Source organism: Bos javanicus, chromosome X (assembly GCF_032452875.1).
Source record: "Bos javanicus breed banteng chromosome X, ARS-OSU_banteng_1.0, whole genome shotgun sequence".
Lineage (NCBI taxonomy): Eukaryota > Metazoa > Chordata > Mammalia > Artiodactyla > Bovidae > Bos > Bos javanicus.
Window position 1 is genome coordinate 93000047 of NC_083897.1, and position 20262 is coordinate 93020308.

General features: G+C 47.5%; 1 protein-coding gene across 10 annotated transcripts in view; it reads right to left on the reverse strand.

Moving 5' to 3' along the window:
* The window catches only part of IQSEC2 (IQ motif and Sec7 domain ArfGEF 2), an 81711-nt gene that overhangs the window by 33054 nt on the left and 28395 nt on the right, over positions 1-20262 (reverse strand). For 4 of the 10 annotated variants that reach the window (XM_061410201.1, XM_061410193.1, XM_061410199.1 and 1 more), the window contains one exon: positions 12500-12595. The exons of 2 other annotated variants lie outside the window; for them this stretch is intronic. In XM_061410201.1, coding sequence (XP_061266185.1) covers positions 12500-12595 — 96 coding nt within the window. Of the gene's footprint in view, positions 1-12499; positions 12720-14341; positions 14473-20262 lie in introns of those variants that run through there. 4 more of the 10 variants (XM_061410197.1, XM_061410198.1, XM_061410200.1 and 1 more) reach the window with 4 other exon arrangements.

The window sequence follows — 20262 nt, forward strand, 5'->3', positions numbered from 1 at the left end:
TGGCCACAGCGAGGGAACGAGCAGGCTGGGTCCCAACCCCTTCTGGTCCTCTAAGCCCTAGGCACCCTGCATCTCTGTTTGTGCTCACAGAGGACAGAGGTAGGTCCTTGGGATGTCATTTGGAGACCTCTCCAGGAGTGGCAGGCTCCAGGGTGCCTGGGAAGTGGGGTGCGGGTACGGGAGGGTCCAGGTTTCAAGCTCCAAGCTCTGCTGCTCCCACATTTTAGTCAGACCAAGGACTCCAGCCTTTATAATTCGGGGGCTGGAGTCCAGGGGAGACAGCAGCAGGGGTGGGAATTCCAAGAAGGGAGTGGACAAAGATGGGGCAGGATGCTTGCCCATCCGGTTCCTGAAGCAGGGACGGGGTCTCATGGGGGATCGCAGGGGTGGGGGCTGGTTAAGGCTTTTGCTTCTGCATAGAAAATGACCCTTGTCCTCTCAGTTACCGAGAGGAGGGACTACTGCACTCGGAGGCCGGACAGCAGAACTGATGAGCGTCTTCCTCTTCCTCTTCCTCAGTCTCCTCCTCCTCCTCCTCTTCCCTGGGGCCAGGAAGGGCAGGGTAGAGGCCACAGGCGGCGGGTGACAGAGAGAGGCAGAGGCATTAGTTTGCAGAGCAGGGGAGATACAAGAAGGGCTGGAACCAGGGAGGTGGGGCTAGGATGGGAGTTGGAATGGGAAGGCCAGCGTGACCAACAGGGCCACACCCATCTCAGTCTCCGAGGAGCCTGTTGCTAGTCCCCGAGGAGCCTGTTGCTAGTCCCCCTCTGGGACTGGCCCTCCCCCACACTCAGGCTGGGCTCCAACTTAAGAGTAAGTAAACTCCCTTTCTGATCAGACTGGTGCCCAACCTTCATTTTAATATAAATAAGTAGCAACCAGCTCTGTGCTGGCACTTTGCATGTATCATCTCATTTAACCCCTGCAACAACTCTGCAACATTTTAAAGATGAAGGAATTGAAGCTCAGAGAGATTAGATAACTGCCCAAGGTCACACAGCTGGATTAGTGGTAGAGTCAGGATTTAAACTTGGAAGTTCTTGGAGCTCCAAGTCTCGGGCTCTGCCCAGCAGGTCCTTTGGGTAGACTTGGTACTATCTCCAGAAATCCATCCTGCCCTTGAAGGACAAAGATTTGTATCTCCTGAAGGCTTCAGGGTTTGGAATGTAGGAGATGCTTAGAAATGGAGTGTGTGAAGTCCACAGCTTTGGAAGCAAATGGACCTGGGTTCTGAAACCAGCTCTACAAGTGCTTCTAGGCTGTGGCCCCAGGCATGTTAATGCCCCTCTTGGAGCCCTGGTTTCCTCATCTGTAAAAATGGGGCTTATGGTACCAACCTCACAGGATTGTTGCAAGGACTGGAATACATGTCAAGTGCCTGGCAAACAAGAGCGATAGGAACACAGTGATGGTGGTGAACTGTTCAGGAACTGAACCTAATTAAGTGGCCCTTTGCACTCACACAGAAGCACGACAGTGGTGGGAGGAATCATTGCAGGAACAAGCACATATTTCTTGGGTCTTGCAGAACAGTACCAGGGGCCAGTCACTGGAGTTGGACTATAGTTTCATGGGGTGGATGGACAGGCATGGGAGCTGGGGCAGGACCAGGTGTCTTGGGAGTGAAAAAGGTGACAGATCTCCTAGGGCTAGTGAATGAAAGAGTCTTACCCCACTCCCAGACCCCTTGGCTTGGGGGATGAAGGAAATATGGAATGCAGGGTACTGGAGGATCGGGAAGACAGGGGAAGGAAAGCGGATAGGCAAAGGGAAGGCACTATGGTGTCCATGTGACAGACAAGGGTGCACGGGTGCCCGCATGCACGTACACACACTCACACACACACACATACACACCCTCCTCATACTCAGAGCTCCCTCTGACACATTGTTCCACAGACTCACTGAGTCAGCAAAACCACATGAGCCAGGGCTCCAGTCCTGGGCAAACAGCTCCTCCTTTCAGAGTCTCCCATTCCTCATCTATAAAAGGAGACAGAAACTCCACACTTCTCAAGGCTATCACGGGTAACAAATGATCTTCCAGTCCCCCGGCTCGCTCCCCTCCTATCCGAGCCAGGCCCCTGCTACCCTTCACCTGACACTGCAGTCATCTGATTTTCTCTCTGTACTCTCCTGGACCCCTTTAGGCTTCCTATATCCCACCATTGAGTGTGGATCTCCTGCTCAGACACCCACCTCGGCTCCCCTTTGCTTCCTGCACAAAGTTCAGATTCCTCAACCTGACATTCAAAGCTCCCCCACCCTATGGCCTCACCTGGCCTTTCCTGTCAGGTGGAAGAAGCATAGGCTTTAGAATTAGACAGACCTGGGTTTAAGTATCAGCCCCACCATCTACTATCCAGGTAACCTTGAGTCCATTTCTTCACCTCTCTAGGACTTACTTTCCTTACTGCAAAATGAGGAAGCACCTATTCTGTAGGTTATGGTGGGAGTAAGTAAATTCAAGTATGTAAAGCACCTGCCACAGGGTAGGTTTGGTGCCTCACACATGGTAACTATTATTGTGACTGTCAGCATCAGTGGCATCAGTGTTACCCTGCTCACTCCAGCCCAGCCTTCATGAAACTAGCTTGTCCGTTATTCTGTCAGCATGAACCAGCCTTTTCATGCTTCTATGCTTTTGCTGACTCTGTTTCTTTCTCCTGCACAGAGCTTTGCCCTTTGAAATCCTATCTAAACTTCACAACCCAGCTCAATTGCTGCTTCTTGCAGGAAGTCCTCCCTGACTTCCAACCAGAAATATTCTTTGCTTCTTCCTAGCTCCAGCATCCATGCTCTCCATGTTGTTGCTTTGAACTTTTCCAAGGCATTTCTTTCACCAATCCCCTCAATGCCCTTGTATTCCCCCCACCACCACTATCTCTGCTTTCCTTCCCTGTGGGAAAGAGAGGACACCTATACTATTTAAGGCCAGTCTCTCCACCCAGGCTCTGGAGCCCACCCCTGCTACCTCCTCCATAACAATTATCCCCTCTCCCTCCAGTATTTCAACCTCTCCCTCTCTGTTGCCTCCTTCCTACCAACATTTATAGAAGCTCAAGTCTCTCCCATCTGGGAATAAAAACCCTCTATCTGCCCCCACATCTCCCTCGAGCAATCACTGTCCCTCTCTCCTCTTCACAGCTAAGCTTCTTGAGAAATTCGTCTACACTGGCCATCTCCACTTCAGTACCTCCCACGGGTTCTTCAACCCACTGCAATCTGCCTCATGTGCCCACCAAGCCACAGAAACTCTTCTTAGTAAGGTCGCCCAGGACCTCCCACTGGTTAAAGCCAATAGACTTTCTCCCACCCTCATCTTACTTCTCCCAGCTATAACATTTGCCACTCTTAACAAGCCCCTCCTGTGTGCAGACGGCTCTTCCCTTCCTCTGCTTCCATGAGCCCACTCCCTGCTGGTTTTCCTCCTACTTCTCAGGACCACCCCCAGCTCCTCTTCCTCTCCCCATTCCTTATATGTTGGTACCTCTTCTCCAGTTCTGCTCTGGTCCTCTTCTCTTTCACTCCACACTCACTGTCCAGGGATCTCATTCCATTCCATAATTTCAGGTATGGCTGAGGACCCCCACATCTCTCTCTCTCTAGCATGGACCTCTCTCCTGGGTCTCACCAAGCCTAATGCTTGCTGGAAGCTCCACCAAGATGGCTCTTAGGGCCTTCAGAGTTCACAGGGACCTCTCACTCAGCATCTTACCACTGCAAACCTATCCTCTTGCATTTCCCACTTTCGTGAAGGGGCACCACCACCCAGTGGCCCAAGCCTAGATTCTTCCTGCTCCTTTAGCAAGTGAAGTGAAAGTCACTCAATCGTGTCCAACTCTTTGCAACCCCACCGACTATACAGTCCATGGAATTCTCTAGGCCAGAATACTGGAGTGGGTAGCCTTTCTCTTCTCCAGGGGATCTTCCCAACCCAGAGATCGAACCCAGGTGTCCTGCATTGCAGGTGGATTCTTTACCAGCTGAACCACAAGGCAAGCCCAAGAATACTGGAGTGGGTAGCCTATCCCTTCTCCAGGGAATCTTCCCGACCCAGGAATCAAACCAGGGTCTCCTGCATTGCAGGCAGATTCTTTACCAACTGAGCTGTCAGGGAAGCCCTTCAGCAAATCAGCCACCAAGTCCTGCTGATTCTACCCCCTCCCCCGCCCCGCCACTGCTGCTGCTAAGTCACGTCAGTCGTGTCTGACTCTGTGCAACCCCATAGACCGCAGCCCGACAGGCTCCTCTGTCCCTGGGATTCTCCAGGCAAGAATACTGGAGTGGGTTACCATTTCCTTCTCCAATGCATGAAAGTGAAAGTGAAGTCACTCAGTTGTGTCTGACTCTTAGCGACCCCATGGACTGTAGCCTACCAGGTTCCTCCATCCATGGGGTTCTCCAGGGAAGAGTACTGGAGTGGGTTGCCATTGCTTTCTCCGTCTACCCCCCTGAATAGCTCTAAAAGACTACACATGATCTGGCTCTTGCTAACTCATCATCGACTCCTCTCGCCCTTCACTCACTCCTTCTCCAATCATACTGGTCTCCCTGTCATTCCTCAAACATAACAAGCCCACTCCTGCCTCAGGGCCTTTGCACTCACTGAAACATCATTCCCCAGATAGGTGTAGCACCAGACACAAGCTATTAATATATATTTAGTTGCTTATTTATTATCCATCTCATCCGCTGTAAGATCCACCAGGGCAGGCATCTGTTTTGTTTACTGCTATATCTCTAATGCCCAACACACTGTCTAGCACTCAATAAATATTTTTTAAATGAATGAATCCACTGCCAGGCCTGAGCATGGGCAACTCACTGTGAACTCCAACCTTGGTCATCTCCACCCCCACTATCTGTTCAGCCTCTGACTCCAGTTCTCTCTTCCTCCCAATCATCTCTCAAATCCACTTCCTCTGCTCCCTCCCCACGGCCACTACCTTAGCTCAGTGTGCTTGTGTTGTGCTTAGTCGCTCAGTTGTGTCTGACTCTGTGACTCTGCGGACTGTAGCCCACCAGGCTCCTCTGTCCATGGGGATTCTCCAGGCAAGAATATTGGAGTGGGTCACCATTTCCTCCTCCAAGGGATCTTCCCAACCCAGGGATCGAACCCAGGTCTTCCGCATTGCAAGCAGATTCTTTACCCTCTGAGCCACCAGGGAAGCCCAAGAATACTGGAGTGGGTAGCCTATCCCTTCTCCAGGGGAACTTTCCAACCTAGGAATTGAACCAGGGTCTCCTGCACTGCAGGCAGTTTCTTCACCAGCTGAGCTACCCGGGAAGCCCTACCTTAGCTTACCTCTCTTGGATTACTGGAACAGTCTCCTCCCTAGTTTCCCTTCCTTCTAAAATGCTAACCTGATCATGTTACCTTCCCTCTTCAAGAGCTGCTCGTAGCTCTCCAGCTGCCTACCATGACAAAGGAGCCTGGACTCCGCAAACGGCTGTCTGAGGTATATCTAATCTCTGCCTCAATGTACAGCCTTACCATTTCTCACCTCTAGGCCTTGGCATTCACTATCAGAGCATCTTCTCCCATCTCTATCACTCAAAATCTTTACAGACCTTGGATAATTGGTTCAAACACTACTTTCTTCAGGAAAACAAATACGTGACTCACAAACCAGAAGTAATTCCTCTCCAATATGCATAGAGAAATAAATGCCTCCAGTGTCACTCAGGATCTCCAAGAACCAGGACGGTAGTTGGCAATTATATCTGAGACCATGGACTTTGGGTGCTAGGCGAGCATTAACAGAGGTTCCCTTTGCCTCCTGAACTATTACTCTGGATTCACGTCCCTGGGGCCCTCTGCTAACACTGACTCATCCTTGCCTTCTCCCTTTCTCTCACCTGCTGTTGGATCTGTCTCATTAATAACTCTCAAAGGATTTAGATTCCATAAGGTGAAATTAAAATGCTTCTTTGTGAACAGTGTCCACTGGAGTAAAGCAACACAGTAGCACTGCTCCAAGTCATTTCTTCAATGCCAACACCCCAGTTCAGGCCTTCTAGCTGGCCTCCACGCATATGATCCATTTTTCATACTGACTGCTAATGTGATGTTTCTAAAACACAAATTTTACCAAATTTTTCTATTTAGTATCCATTCACATGACACTTCATCACTAGCAATACTGGTTCTTAACTTTTTCTGGAGGAACATAAAACTCTTTATGCATTTAATGAAAGCCAGGAACCATCTCCCCAACAGCAAATCCACACAACCAGACAAACACAACATTTTGCATTCAATTTCAGGAGGTTCCCAGGCCACCTGAAGCCATTTGGGACCCGTGCAACCCAGGCTCTTAACAAACCTCTGGCTCTACCCAACAACATCCAGGTTCTTGTGCGTATGCTATTCCTTCTGCCTGGAATATTCTGGCACACTTCACCCTTTCCCCTGGCTGCCTCTGAGTCATCCTCTAAGACTCAGCTCTTAGGCTGAGATGACCTGCACCAGCCCTAGGTAGGGCTAGATCTCTCACTGCTGTGGAAGCCACTCCACAGCACCTCCCACGCTGTGCTCTCCTTTGTCATAGCCCTCCTCAGTTTCCCCAACTGACTGGGAATTTGTGGAAGGCAAGAACCATTACCCAGCATAGGCCCTGGCCACAGCAGAACTCCCTAAGTGTCTACTGAAGTGAACATTAATAATAGCTACCCTTTTTTTTGAGCACTCATTATGTGCCAGGCACTCAACAAGGTGAATTCTATTTATGATCTCTTCTCTTTATGACTCTTTACGACCCCATGAACTATACAGTCCATGGAATTCTCCAGGCCAGAATACTGGAGTGGGTAGCCTTTTCCTTCTCCAGGGGATCTTCCCAACCCAGAGATCGAACTCCGGTCTGCCAAACTGCAGGGGGATTCTTTACCGGCTGAGCCACAAGGGAAGCCCATGATCTCTTCTACCCCTCAATAAATAAACTCTATGATGCTGGTGGTTCTTTTTGACAGATGAAGAACTGGGCTCAGAGATGTAAAGTCTATGATGCTGGTGGTTCTTTTTGACAGATGAAGAACTGGGCTCAGAGATGTAAAGTCGGTTGTTTAAAGTCACCCAGTTAGTGGGTGCCAGAGGTGGAACTGAAATTTGAGACCACTGCAAGTATTGGTCCACCATGCTTCCCTGCCCGTACTGTGAGACGGCATCAGTAGCAGAATAGGACCATGAATTAGGGCCAGAATGCCCTGCCTGGGCTCCATTCCCCAGGGCCATCTACATTTATTTTCCCTCCTGTGTCACCTTCATGCCAAGAGCAGAGACCTGGCTCTCTCTCTTCTTTTTCCTTTTGGACATGCCACACGGCTTGCAAGATCTTAGTTCTTTGACCAGGGACTGAACCCAAGCCCTAGCAGTGAAAACACCAAATCCTAATCCCTGGACTGCTGGCGAATTCCCTGGTCTCATTTTTTATAGTCCAACCCCTGGTCCCTTCCCATGTACTATATTCAGCCTCCTCATCTCAAAACCCCACTGTAGTCAGTCCATCCTTTGCCCAGAACCATCCCTAGACATGTACAACTTTTAAATCCAATCCAATCCAAGGCTACACACTGTCTATGAAGAAAACAAGACATGGGTAGCCCCTGCTCTTCATGAGTTGATAGTCATCCAGGAGTTTTACATGTACCATCTCCAATCCTAAAATCAGCCCTGAGAGGTTAAATAGGCATTATCCTCATTGCACAGATGAGGAAACAGAAGCTTAGAGGCTTGCTGAGAGTCAAGCTGGTAAGTAGCAGAATTTGGACTTGAATAAAGGTACTGACCCAACTATATTCCATTAGGTCATCCTACTTAGAAGACGCAAAAAGTAGGCAACCATTTCTGGCAGGATTGGGGGATAAAGGAAAGCTATTGCTCTTTCAAGACTTAGTACACATCCACTCCTGTAGGGGACAGGTGAGGTGAGGTACCCCTCCCCTGGCAGCACTCTGAACCTATCATTGTCTATGGGTCTCTCTCCCTTCTAGACTTGAGCTCTCTGACTGTAGGATCAGACACAACTCATCCCCATGTCTCACCAAGGTTCAGCACAAGGACTAACTGAGACCATGCAGGACAAATGCTTGCTGAATGAATGAGGTGGCATTTGAGCAAGTTATTAAAAGGAAAAATAACATCTGAACAGGTGGATACAGGGGAAAAGTATGGAGGAGGAAGGAAACAAGTTAGTAAAGGCAAGGAATTGGGACCAAGAAAAAAGGCCAGTAATTTAAAAATTGTGACAGGGTATGCATAACATTTTTTCATTGTTTCAAGAGGGTTTTCTTTTCCTTACAAAAGTGGATCATACTATAAGCTCTGTTCTGCAATTTGCTTTTTTCATAGAATAATCAGTCTTGGAGGTCTTTTCAGGTGAGTATATAGAGATATATCTTTTTCTTTTGATCTACTACAGAGTATGGGTGGATCATGAAAGAAATCCTACTGATGGACAGGTAGGTTATTTTAATTGTTTGCTATTATAAGCAATGCTGCAAAGAACATCTTTGCATATGTCTGAAAGTAGTTTTGAAGGATTTCTAAAAGGTGAATTGCTGGGCAAAGAATGCACGTTTTGTTTAAAATGTAGATAAAAGTTATTTCCGTAGCTTTAACATTTTTATAGACCAGCTAAAAATAAAGATTATTCCTACTCACATAATCCTGTCTTCATCTAAGAAGCATACATCATGCAACCTTTTCATTAAGAGCTGGCTGAGAATGCTATCCTACAAAAGGGCATGTGATAAAGAGCTGCACAGTGTGGCTTATGTTTGCAGTTGGGGTTGAGGTACTTGGAAAAGGCCTCTAGCTGGCCACGTTGGGGTCTAATAGTGAAACTCTAGAGAAATCTAGCTCTGAAACATAGTTCTCAGCTTGGAAGTATATGTAAATTTAAGTTTCTGGGGGCACCTAACAAATTGGTCCCACAAGAAAATGGAACCAATTTGTACTCTAATCAAAGAATACACAATTTTGTTTCTTCACAACTGTTTTAATCTTCTAGATTTTGGTACTTGAAAGTCAGTACTTTGTTGTTTTTTAGTTACATTCTTTAGTTACTTGTAAGCTTCAACATCCTTTCTCATTCATTAGCTGTCTACTTCTCTGAACTGTCAAATTACCGTTATTTCTCCACTTTAAGTGAGTTGTGCATCTTTTTCTTATTGATTTCCAGGAGATGATATAGATAGTGTTATTAACCTTTGCCTGATATCTATGTAGCAAATACTTTCCTCTAGCCTGTTATTTCTGTTTTAACTTTGTGTATAGTATCTTTTATGGAGAAAGAAATGGCATCCCACTCCAGTGTTCTTGCCTGGAGAATCCCATGGATGGAGAAGCCTGGTGGGCTGCAGTCCACGGGGTCGCACAGAGTCAGACACGACTGGAGCGACTTAGCAGCAGCAGCAGCAGAGTATCTTTTCCACACAGAAGTTCTTAACTTTAATTGTAGCTGAAATTATTGCTCTAACTTTATGGCTCCTGAGTTTTTAAGTCCTGCTCAGGAAGACTTCTCCACTCTATTATAAAAATATTCCGGATTTTGCTCTGGTACTTTTACAGTTTTATTTTTTGCATTTATTTTTGTGCAAGGTAGGGATTTAACTTAAATTTTTTTCTTCTATTTTTCTGTCCGTGCTGCGCGGCATACAGGATTTTAGTTTCCAGACAAGGGATTGAACCCATGCCCCCTGCACTGGAAGTGTGGGGTCTTAACTACTGGACCACCAGGGAAGTTCCTTAAATTTTTTCCAAATGGTAGGATTTTTTTCCAAATCCTATCCCATTTACTGACTTCCCACTGATTTAAAATGTATTCTTTGTCATAAATTGAATTCTCATATGAATATGTGAGTTTGTTTCTAAATTCTCTATTTTGTTCAATTTATGTATTCCTCTATTTATGATATATTTTTAATTTCTGTAGATTTATGTTAAGTTTTTAATCTAATAGGGCAAGTCCCCCCTCATTGTTCTTCTTTTTCAAATTGTTCTTAGTAATTCATGGGCATTTACTCTTCCAAATGAACTTTAAAATCCAATTGTCTGATCCCCAAAGAAAATACCACTAAAATTTTAATGAGAAATACATTGAACCTTTTGATCAAATTGGGGGGGGATGTCATTTTAAACCATATTAAATTCTTCCCATCCAAGAATAGGACATGACTCTCAATTTATTCAAGCCTTACAGCCTTTGATGAAATTTTATAGTTTTCTACAAAGGAGTATTTTAAATTTCTTATAAATTTGTGGGAATTTTTTTTCTTTGCTATTGCGAATGGAATCTTTTTCTATTATGTCTTCTAATTATTGATGGTATTCAGAGAAGCTAATGGTTTGGGTGTACATTTATCCTGTATCTACCCATCTCACTGAATTTTCTTATTAGTTCTAATAATTTTTCCTTTTATTCTCTTTGATTATCTAAGTAGACAACCATATCGTCTTCCAATAATGCTAATCCTCTTTCTGATATTTATATCACTTTTTTTAATCCCAATGATTAAAACTTCCAGAAAAATATTGGTTAGTGACAGTGATAAGAGTCATCCTTATTTTGTTTTTGAATTGAATGGAAATTTATCTAGCACTTCATTGTTACATTTGATGATTGATTTTGGTCTCTGATAAAAATTCTTACCAAGTGAAGGAGGTTTTCACTCATTCCTAGCTTACTGTACTAGTTATCTATCGTAGTTTAACAAATTGTCCTAATGCAGCAAGAGATAACTAAGGCACTAAGGGTTTTTAAATCAAGAATGGATGTGTAATTTTGTCAGATTATTTTTTCAGCATTTATGTAGACAGAGTAAAAAGAAAAGATTGTATAACTATTAGTATAATCAATTATAACAACAGCTTTCCTAATGTTGAACAACCCCTGCACTCGTGGGACAGACCTTCACCTGTTGTGATACAGCCTTCTTTTAATACACTGATGGGTTCAGCTGGAGAATCTAAAACACACATTTAAAATATGTGTTTCTCTATTAATATGTGAGGTTAGGCTATATAGTTTTCTTTCTTTTTTTTTTAAACGTAGCTGATCATCAAGATTGGACAGAAGCTCCATCATACCTGAACTACCATGTCTGAGGAGAAAACTTTGACCATCTTTTAAATTTCTTCTATACAGTTCTATTCTATTCAGGTTTTCTGCCACTCATTAAGTGATTTTGGTCATTTATATTTTCCTAGAAAACCACTCGTTTCATCTAGATTTTCACATTTTTTGGTATAAAATTATACAAAGCACTTTCTCATGACTTTTTAATATTTTCTGAATCTGTGGTTAAATCCCTTTCATCATACTTCATGTTTTCTTGCCTTTTTCTCAATCATATCTGCCAGAGCATGGTCTGTCTAGTTTACTGGTCTTTTCAAAAAACATCTCTTAGTTTATCAAACCTTTTGTTTTCTATTTCATTAATTTCTGTCTTTTTAAAAATATTTATTTGCTTATTTTGGCTGCACTGGGTCACCGTTGCTGTGCCAAGGCTTTCTCTAGTTGCGGTGAGTGGAGGCTCCTCTCCAGTTGTGGTGTGTGGGCTTCTCATTGCTATGGCTTCTCTTTTTGCAGAGCACAGACTCTAGGGCGTTCAGGCTTCAATAGTTGCTACACACAGGCTTAGATGCCCCACGGCATGTGGGATCTTCCTGGACCAGGGATTGAACCGGTGTCCCTTGCATTACAAGGTTGATTCTTAACCACTGGACCACGAGGGAAGCCCAATTTCTGGTTTTATCTATAGTAATTACTTAATTCTACTTTCTTTTGGTTGTCCTTTTTATAGAGTCTTGATTGGAATAGCTAGTTCATTTAAGCTGTCTTGTTCTCTAATAAAAGCATTTAAAACTACAAACTTTCTTCTGGGAACCCCCTTGGTCATATCCCATAGGTTTTGTTCTATAATATTCTCAATTGACATCTACTCTAAATAGTCCATAAATTCCATTCTTGTTTCCTCTTTAACACAAGTATTTTTAAACTTTCAAATGGACCTAGCCTTTTTTGCCATTGCTATTAAAATTTCATTTTATACATTATAATCAGAAAATGTATTTATTTCAAATTATCTTGGAAATAATCTCCTTCTACAAAAGTGTAGGCAGATGGTTTCCTCTGCCTAAACACCCTAACCTATCCTTTTCCTCTGCCTAAACACCCTAACCTATCCTATCCAACTGGCAGACTCTTACTCATCCTACAAAACAGCTCAAATATTACATATTCTAGGACCAACCACTCCCACTTTGGGGGGAAAGTATCTAAGAAGGATTTTTAAGGAAGGTCAAGCTACAAACAGGCTGTGAATGTCCTCTTTGGTCTCCTGGCCTGGTCCCCCAGTCACTCTGCTCACCCGCTCAGACACCCATTCCACAATCACTCCAGGGGCTAGAGGAAGATGGGGGAGGGGCTGGCAATGATATTCATATTTGTCTGGAGGGGTGAGGGATTGGGGGAGGGGTGGGTCTAGCTCTTACCTGCTCTCTGCCAGCCTGCCTGAGGGGGTAAGCTTCATGGAGTCAAGGACCTGAGTAGGACAGCAATACTGGTGTAGAGTATGAGACGCTGTGGACCTGAGAGACAGCGAGAGACAGAGAGAGAAAGAGATACAGAGAGAGAGACAGGGAGGGAGGGAGAGGCAGGGTGGGGAATGGGGACAAGGAGGTGAAAGTGAGTGGGGTATGGGAAAGGGGAAGACTGGGAGGAATGGGTGGTGGAGGATAGGGAATGGAAGAGGAGGGGTGGGAGGCAGGGAGGGAGGGAGGGAAGGAAGGAAGGAAGGAAGAAAAAAAGAAAAAACCACAAAGTCAAGAAAGAGAGGACGGCACTGAACCACAAACAGAACACAATGACAACAGGGGGCAGCAGAGACGAAAGAGCTGGGCTGGGCCTCCTGTGTTCCAGGTGACTCCGTGGGGACCTCGGCCACGGAGACACTGGGACACCACAGTAGGGAAAGGGGAGGGGGCCCTCCTCACACCAGATGCTACACGGGGATGGAAGAGGGGAGGGGGACGGGTGGATGAAAGAGAAAGGGAAAAGGTGTGTGGGGAGGGGGTTGTTCCCCCTTATAGAAGACCCCTCACAAGAAGGGAGGGAAGGATGGGGAGAAAAGAGGCTCTGGGTCCACAGAGGGTGAAGAACCCAGGCTGGGGCAGGGTGGGGGAGGGTGTGGGAGACACTGGAGGAGGAGAGGGAAAGAGACAGAGAGAAACTGAAAGAGACAAGAAAAGGGTGAGACAGAGAAGGAGAGAGACAGAGGAGGAAGACAGTGAAAGGGCGAGACAAAAGACACAGAAAGAAGACGGGGGAGAGGCAGAGTGCCAGTGCACAGGACAGGAGAGGTGAGGGCGGAGGAGAGCTGACAAGGTCTCAGTGGTCCTGGTGACAGGATAGGACTGAGTGGGAGGATGGGGCCCAGCGAGCCCGGGGACAGGGGGTTCTTTGCTTCCAAGGCCAGTGCTGCACCCCCAGCCTGGGGCAGGGCCCAAGCCCCACCCCCCAGCGCTGTCCCCCACCCCTAGAGCGGGGTCCAAAGGCCCCTCTGCCTCCTGCTTCCCAAGATGAAAAGTCCAGAGAATGGGAAGGAGGAGGAGAGACAGCAGGGTAGTGAGGCCAAAGGCCCAGTCCCTGGCCTCCCCAGTGCGGGGCAGATGCTGGGAGTGAGTCCCCAGTCAGCCAGCCCCTGTCCCCCACGAGCCCCTGAAGGCTGGTTTTGGTCAGGGCCTGGCCATTCAAGAGCCCAAGTAAAGGCCAGGAGATGCAGCTGCAGGCCAGGCCAGCTGCCCACTATCTTGCTTGCTGCAAATTAGAGGATGCCTAAATCTTAGAACCTTACACAGAATCCTGGAATCTGATACTCTTCTTATCAGAGACTCTGGAATAATCATCAGCAGCAGAATGACTGTTTCTCAAGGACCATTTAGGTGCCAGTTACCGGCCCAAGTCCTTGATTCATTAAACCTGAGACTCAGAGACCCACAGGCTGCTGGAATGTTGGTATCAGAGTCTCAGCTGCTACAGACAGCCCCACAGCGCCAGGCTAGGCACCCGGGCAGCCACCAATCACACCCCTCCTGGGTCACAGACTGTGCTGCTCAGGGCTCCAGGGTCCTCACAGAGCTGGGCACCCAAATGCCCCTGGGCTCACTCGAGCTGCCTCCTTCCCCCAAGCCAAAGGCCTCCAAGAGTCCAAGAGGGGAGCCAGGAACCAGGAAGCCAGGAGGCTGCTGAATCAGCAGCCCAGGGACCAGGTCCAGGCCTGGGCAGGAAGGGAGGGGGTCAGGCTGCAGGGCTGAGGCTGGGGGTCAGGTTCCTACCTGCTACTCCTCCTGGGGGGCTCCATGGGTCTGGACCTGTCCCGAGGGCAGGCCCCCTGGCCAGGGCGGTGCCTCCACTGTGTCACCACCCCCTCCTCCCCAGCCCTTCCCTAGAAGGAGGAACCAAGGAGGCGGGGCCAGGCCGGCTGGGCTCGGGGCCAGACTGCAACTGGAAACTTTGCTCCTTCCCCTGCTCCCCCAGGAGGGCTGGGAACTCCTAGTAAGAGGAAGCAGCTTTGAGAGCTTGAAGAGACTCCCCTGGGCCAAACCTCAGGCTGGTCTCACTACATGCACCTCTGTTGCAATCTCCCCAAGCACCCTGTCAAGAATGAGACGCAGAAACATATAAGTAACTCGGCACAGGTAATAGAGCTAGTAAGTAGCGGAACCCCAAGGTCAGGATCTGTGTTCGCCATTCCCAAATCAGGACTCCATCCCCTTGGCCATATGGTTGCCCTGTAAATACAGAAACCTTTCCATAGAAGCTTTTCACAAACATTCTCATCTTCCACAGATTTAAAGAGACTCCGTGTGATGGTTATGCTAGGATGTTCCAGATCAAGTAAAATTCAAATCACCCATTCTGGGAAATCAAGATGAGGCCCTAGCCAATATTCTTGACCATTGCAATAAGCTCTCACTCTCTTCTGCATTGTTTTCTGGATTGGCCAAGAGAAATGCTCCCTGAACAGAAAAGCAAAAATCAGAAGAAATGCCATTCACAATCTAGAGGCTGTTCTAAGGAAATTGCCCCTCCTGACTTTACAGAGGGGGAAATTGAGGCCTGGAGAAGGGAAGAGTCTTACTAAAGTTCATACTGCCTGTGAGACTAGAATCCAGGTAGCCTGACTCCCCACCCACCTACCGCAGTAACCTCTCTCTCCTCCTTATGTGGGGGCTAGAGAAAGGAGAGAATTTGGAGGATTTGAAGGGTGTGAGGTTCCTGAAGAGTATCCCAGATCCAGCTCAGAGGGCTCCTGTCCTTTCATAGCCCCAGAGCCCAGGCCCCTGGCTGTTCTGAGCAGAAGGCGGCCCTGGGAGGGGCCAGGGGGCCAGTGATCTAGAAGGAATAGGAGCTGACAGGCCACAGGCCAGTCTTCCTGCCTTCCTGCTGGGGCAGCTGGTTCCTCTCAAGAAAGCCAAAGCTGCTGAGAGAGATTGGCCCTCCGGACCACCACAAAGTTGGCATCCGTGGGCCTTTCGTGGCCTCTTCTTCCTCAGCCCACTCCCTAAAGCCCCATGGTCCTTAGGCTTGGTCTCAGCCCCTGCTTTTTTTTTTCTCTCTCTCTCCCTCAGCAACTCCCTTGGCCCTGTGGCAGTCACACCTTGTGCCCATTTTCAGTTACTGTCTTAAAAGTGGCTCCTGTGGCCCAAACATTCATCTTGGCCTGGCAGAAGTCAAGAAACATAAATTCTAGTTCTGGCCCTAAGGCTGATGCTGTGTGACCTTGGGCAAGCCCCTTCCCCTCTCTGGTGAGGCAAAGAGCTTACACTTTGGTGCCTGGCAGAGCTGGGTACAAATCCTGGCTCTACTACTTTTCCACTGGGTAACCCCTCTGAGGCTCGGTTTGTTCATCTGTAAAAGGTTGAGTGGCAACTCCTCTCTCACAGGTTTTTGTGAAGTTTCAATGATACAGATAGGCACATGCTGAAAAGTCTCAGTTGGAGCCTGAGAGACCATGGTCCTTCTGCCAGGGAGGTAGGGGAGGCTCTTGGGAAACCTGTTTGTTTCAGGCAGGGGAAGATTTCTAGGAAGATATCTTTCCATTTGGGCCACTCTTAGAATTCAGACATATCTGAGCCTGTTGGTGCAACTCATGTGATAATCCTCTAGGGGTTGAAGGGAAGGAATTAAGGGTGAGGAGCCTAACCCAACCACAGGGCACTGGCAGGGGAACGGATATGGCAGTGACTAAGGGCAGTCAATGTCCTGATCTCATGGAGCTCATATCCAAGTGAGAGGAGACAGACATTATTCAACCACTACTGGAATTAAACTGGGCAAAATTGGAGGTAGCAGGGGAGAGCGTTCCAGGAAGAGGAAACAACCTGGGCAAAGGATCTGAGGTGGTATTTCCAGGAACTTCAAGGCCAACATGGTTGACTGGAAAAAAGCAAAGGGGAGATTAGGGATATAGGCGGGGGGCCCAATCACGCAGAGTCCAGAAGCCGTGATAAGGTTTTAGTATTTATACTAAGAGGAATTTCGAAGCCTGTGGTTTGTGGATAGGCCTGGAGTGCAGAGTGTCTCTGAAGTCCCTTAAGTTGTATGAAAAACATGAGTATGAGTGCATTTCTTGGGAGAACATTGTTTTTATCAGATCCTCAGATGGGTGGGTCTGTGATCCCAAAAGGGCAGGGAAGCTCCTTTTATGATTCCATTCACTAACTGCCTGTCGGGCATCCCAGAACCTTCTGTGACCTTTCCCCGCCCCCAACCTCCAGGTGGTCTCAGCCTCCCCTCATATCTTCAACCTGTGCTCCACCCAGACAAAAGTGCCTGCAATTGTCTGCCACACTCTGCTCTCTGTCCTCACCTTTGCCTCTGCTCAGAAGACTCTTCCCCACCACCCTGCTCCCACTGCCATCTCTCCACCTCGTGAGAGATGGAGTCTGCTCAGAAGTGGTGCCCTCTGGGAACCTGACTCCCCCGCGTCCTTCCCACCCTGCGTTTCTCCAGCGCTGTCTGTTCACATGCTGTTTCCCCTTCTGGCCAAGAGCTTGGTGGGGACAGGGGCCATGTCTTATTCATTCCAGTGTTCCCAGCATCCGGCACAGGGCACCTAGTCACAAAGGTCAGCTGGTATTGGGAGCCAGACAAACCACACTGCGGTGGAAACTGCAAGACAGGCTGTTGGACACTAGAGGGCACTGTGGCCACTGGAATCCTGGCCTGCTGCTGGCACTGGCCAGGCCCACCCAGGCTGGTGCTGGGAAGAGGCAGGCAGGGAATCATGGAAACTCTACTCCTGGGTCCTGCAGCTCCTTGGCTCTGGGTCTGACTGACAAGGGTCCAGGCCCCAGTCTCCCAATATACCTTCTACCCCCTTTTCAAACTATTTCTCATGATAGCCCCATCCCACTCCAGATTCAGCTATGTGCTCAGTTGCTAAGTCATGTCCAATTCTCTGTGACCTCAGAGACTGTAAGCCTCCAGGCTCCTCTGCCCATGGGACTTCCCAGGCGAGAGTACTTGAGTGGGTTGCCATTTTCTCCTCCAGAGCATCTTCCTGACTCAGGAATCGAATCGAGCCTGTGTCACCTGCATTGGCAGGTAGATTCTTTACCACTTGAGCCACCTGGGAATTCCACAGATACAGCTATAGTTCTTCACAAATGCAGGTACCAAATGCTGCTCCCACAGCCCTGGCACACTTTTTGGCTCTGCCTGCAAAATGCTCCACTTCACCTCACCCCACCTCCATCCCTCACCAGTTCAGTCGCTCAGTTGTGTCCAACTCTGAGACCCCATGGACTGCAGCAAGCCAGGCCTCCCTGTCCATCACCAACTCCTGGGGCCTGATCAAACTCATGTCCATCGAGTTGGTGATGCCATCCAACCATCTTATCCTTTGTCATCCCCTTTTCCTCCTGCCTTCAATCTTTTCCAGCATCAGGGTCTTTTCCAATGAGTTAGTTCTTCACAGCAGGTGGACAAAGTATTGGAGCTTCAGCATCAGTCCTTCCAATGAATATTCAGGGTTGATTTCCTTTAAGATTGACTGGTTTGATCTCCTTGAAGTCCAAGGGACTCTCAAGAGTCTTCTCCAACACCATAGTTTGAAAGCATCAATTCTTCGGCACTCAGCTGTCTTTATAGTCCAACTCTCACATCCATACATGACTACTGGAAAAACCAGGCTAACTTCAACTCATCCACCAAGTCTCAGTTTAGAGGTCAGTTTGGAGAAGACTCCTTGACCCTCAGGCTGGGTTGGGTATACTTCTGAGGGTCTTCCACAGCACCCTATACTTCCTCTGTTAATTGTCTGTTTCCTTCTCTGTTTTCCTACCAGAGGGTGAGTTTCCTCACAGCAGGATTCTACTATTCATCACTGTATCAACCGCATTTAGTTTCACACATGTTGTATGTGAAACTAAACTAGCATGTTGTAGGTACTCAAGAATTATCTTTGAGTGAATGAATGACTAAAAGGATGGATGGATGGATAGGTAGATGGATGGATGACCTCGGGCAAATCATCTTACCTCTTAAGATTTTGGTTTCACCCCTCTGTAAAGTGGATCTAATCACCCCTACTTGGCAGAGCTGCCAGGAAGATTAAAGATAAAGGTGTGTGGAATGCTACCTAACAGTGCCTGATACATAGTACATATTTTCTAAATCAAAGCATTTGTTAGGTTTAAAGAGGCTTTGTCCTGAGCCTGGGATGATCTCTCCCACTCAGGTTTACCATCTATGTGTGGAAGATAGCTTTAACAATAAGAAAACTATCATTTTTATTAAAAAATAACAAGAGCAACTGATATGTGCCAGACCTGAAATGGGCACTCCCCAAGGAAGTAGGGGGCAGCCGCCAGTCTCAGCCAGAGGATGGGAGGCCAGGGCCGAGGTCAGAGTCATGGGAATTGTGCCTGCTTCTGGAGAACAGTCATTATGCACACAGCTGGTTCCAAACTCCTTACTCATAGATGAAAACCTGTCTAAGGGGTCATTAATTCCCTCTGTAATTAATGTAAAAACAGCAGGGTTTGTATTAATGGAAAAGTAAGCTCAAGCGTCAACCTGATAATATTGATAATGTATGCTTGTAGTTATATACTTCAGATAACTATAAATTCAGTCGCTGTACTAATAAAATGTGAAAATTCCTGATACAACGAAGAACTTGAGAATAGTTGTATCATGAGTGGTATTATGCCCGTTGTTCTGAGGCTATGAAAATCACCTTACACTGGGAGTGATGGTAATACCCATCATACACTTAAAAGCTGTTTTGGCACAAAATAAGAGGAAATTTTTAGATAAAATAGCATGTTGTGATTCAAGAACGTGGAACTTGAAAGCATAGTGAGCAAAGGTCGACTTGCATTAGAGTATGAACCACAACCTTGATGGATGAGCAAGCTGACAATAGTGGGCCTCTGAGTAGATTGCTCCCCAGGCTCTGACCTCGCTTGTGAACACATAAAAGCTGTGGGACTATAGAAGAAACACCAAGTCCTTAGTATTTGACCTCTACCTTTACCCACTCCTGGGCTTCCCAAGTGGCTCAGTGGTAAAGAATCTGCCTGTCAATGCAGGAGACACGGGAAATTCAGGTTTGATCCCTGGGTCAGGAAGATCCCCAGGAGAAGAGAATAGCAATCCACTCCAGTACTCCTGCCTGTAAAATCCCATGGACAGAGGAGCCTGGCGGGCTACAGTCCATGGGGTTGCAAAGAGTTGGACACAACTGAGCACGTACGGGCACACACTCACCCACCTCTAGGAGAATCCATTCCCGCCTACAACCCCTTGTTGCCTCAATTTACCATAGGATGGACAAAAATGCTGCAGTCACCTGGGGGTGCGCCCCAGAGCTAGAAGGTCATATAACTTCAAGGTTGATGGCCACATCAGCCCACCTGAGAGCAGAGGAAGGCACTCCAGAGAGAGAAGTCAGTGACAAAAAGATGACAGGGACCAGGCAAGTCATGAAAGATGGAGAGAGACAGGCACGGGCTAGGGAGATGCAGAGAGAGAGGGGGCTGGGGTGGGGGGCAGTCTTGCTCCTTGACTTCTTGGTCCCATTTCCAGTTGGCATGAGGCCTGGCTATATGTCATTTACTGCTCTTAGATTCTGTGAGATGTAGTCTCACAACAGTCTCCCCCCTCCCCACCCTTTATTCTTGAGCATGTCTGAGTGGGTTTCAGTTCCCTGCAACAAAGTGTACCCAGACTAAGACAAGGGAAAATC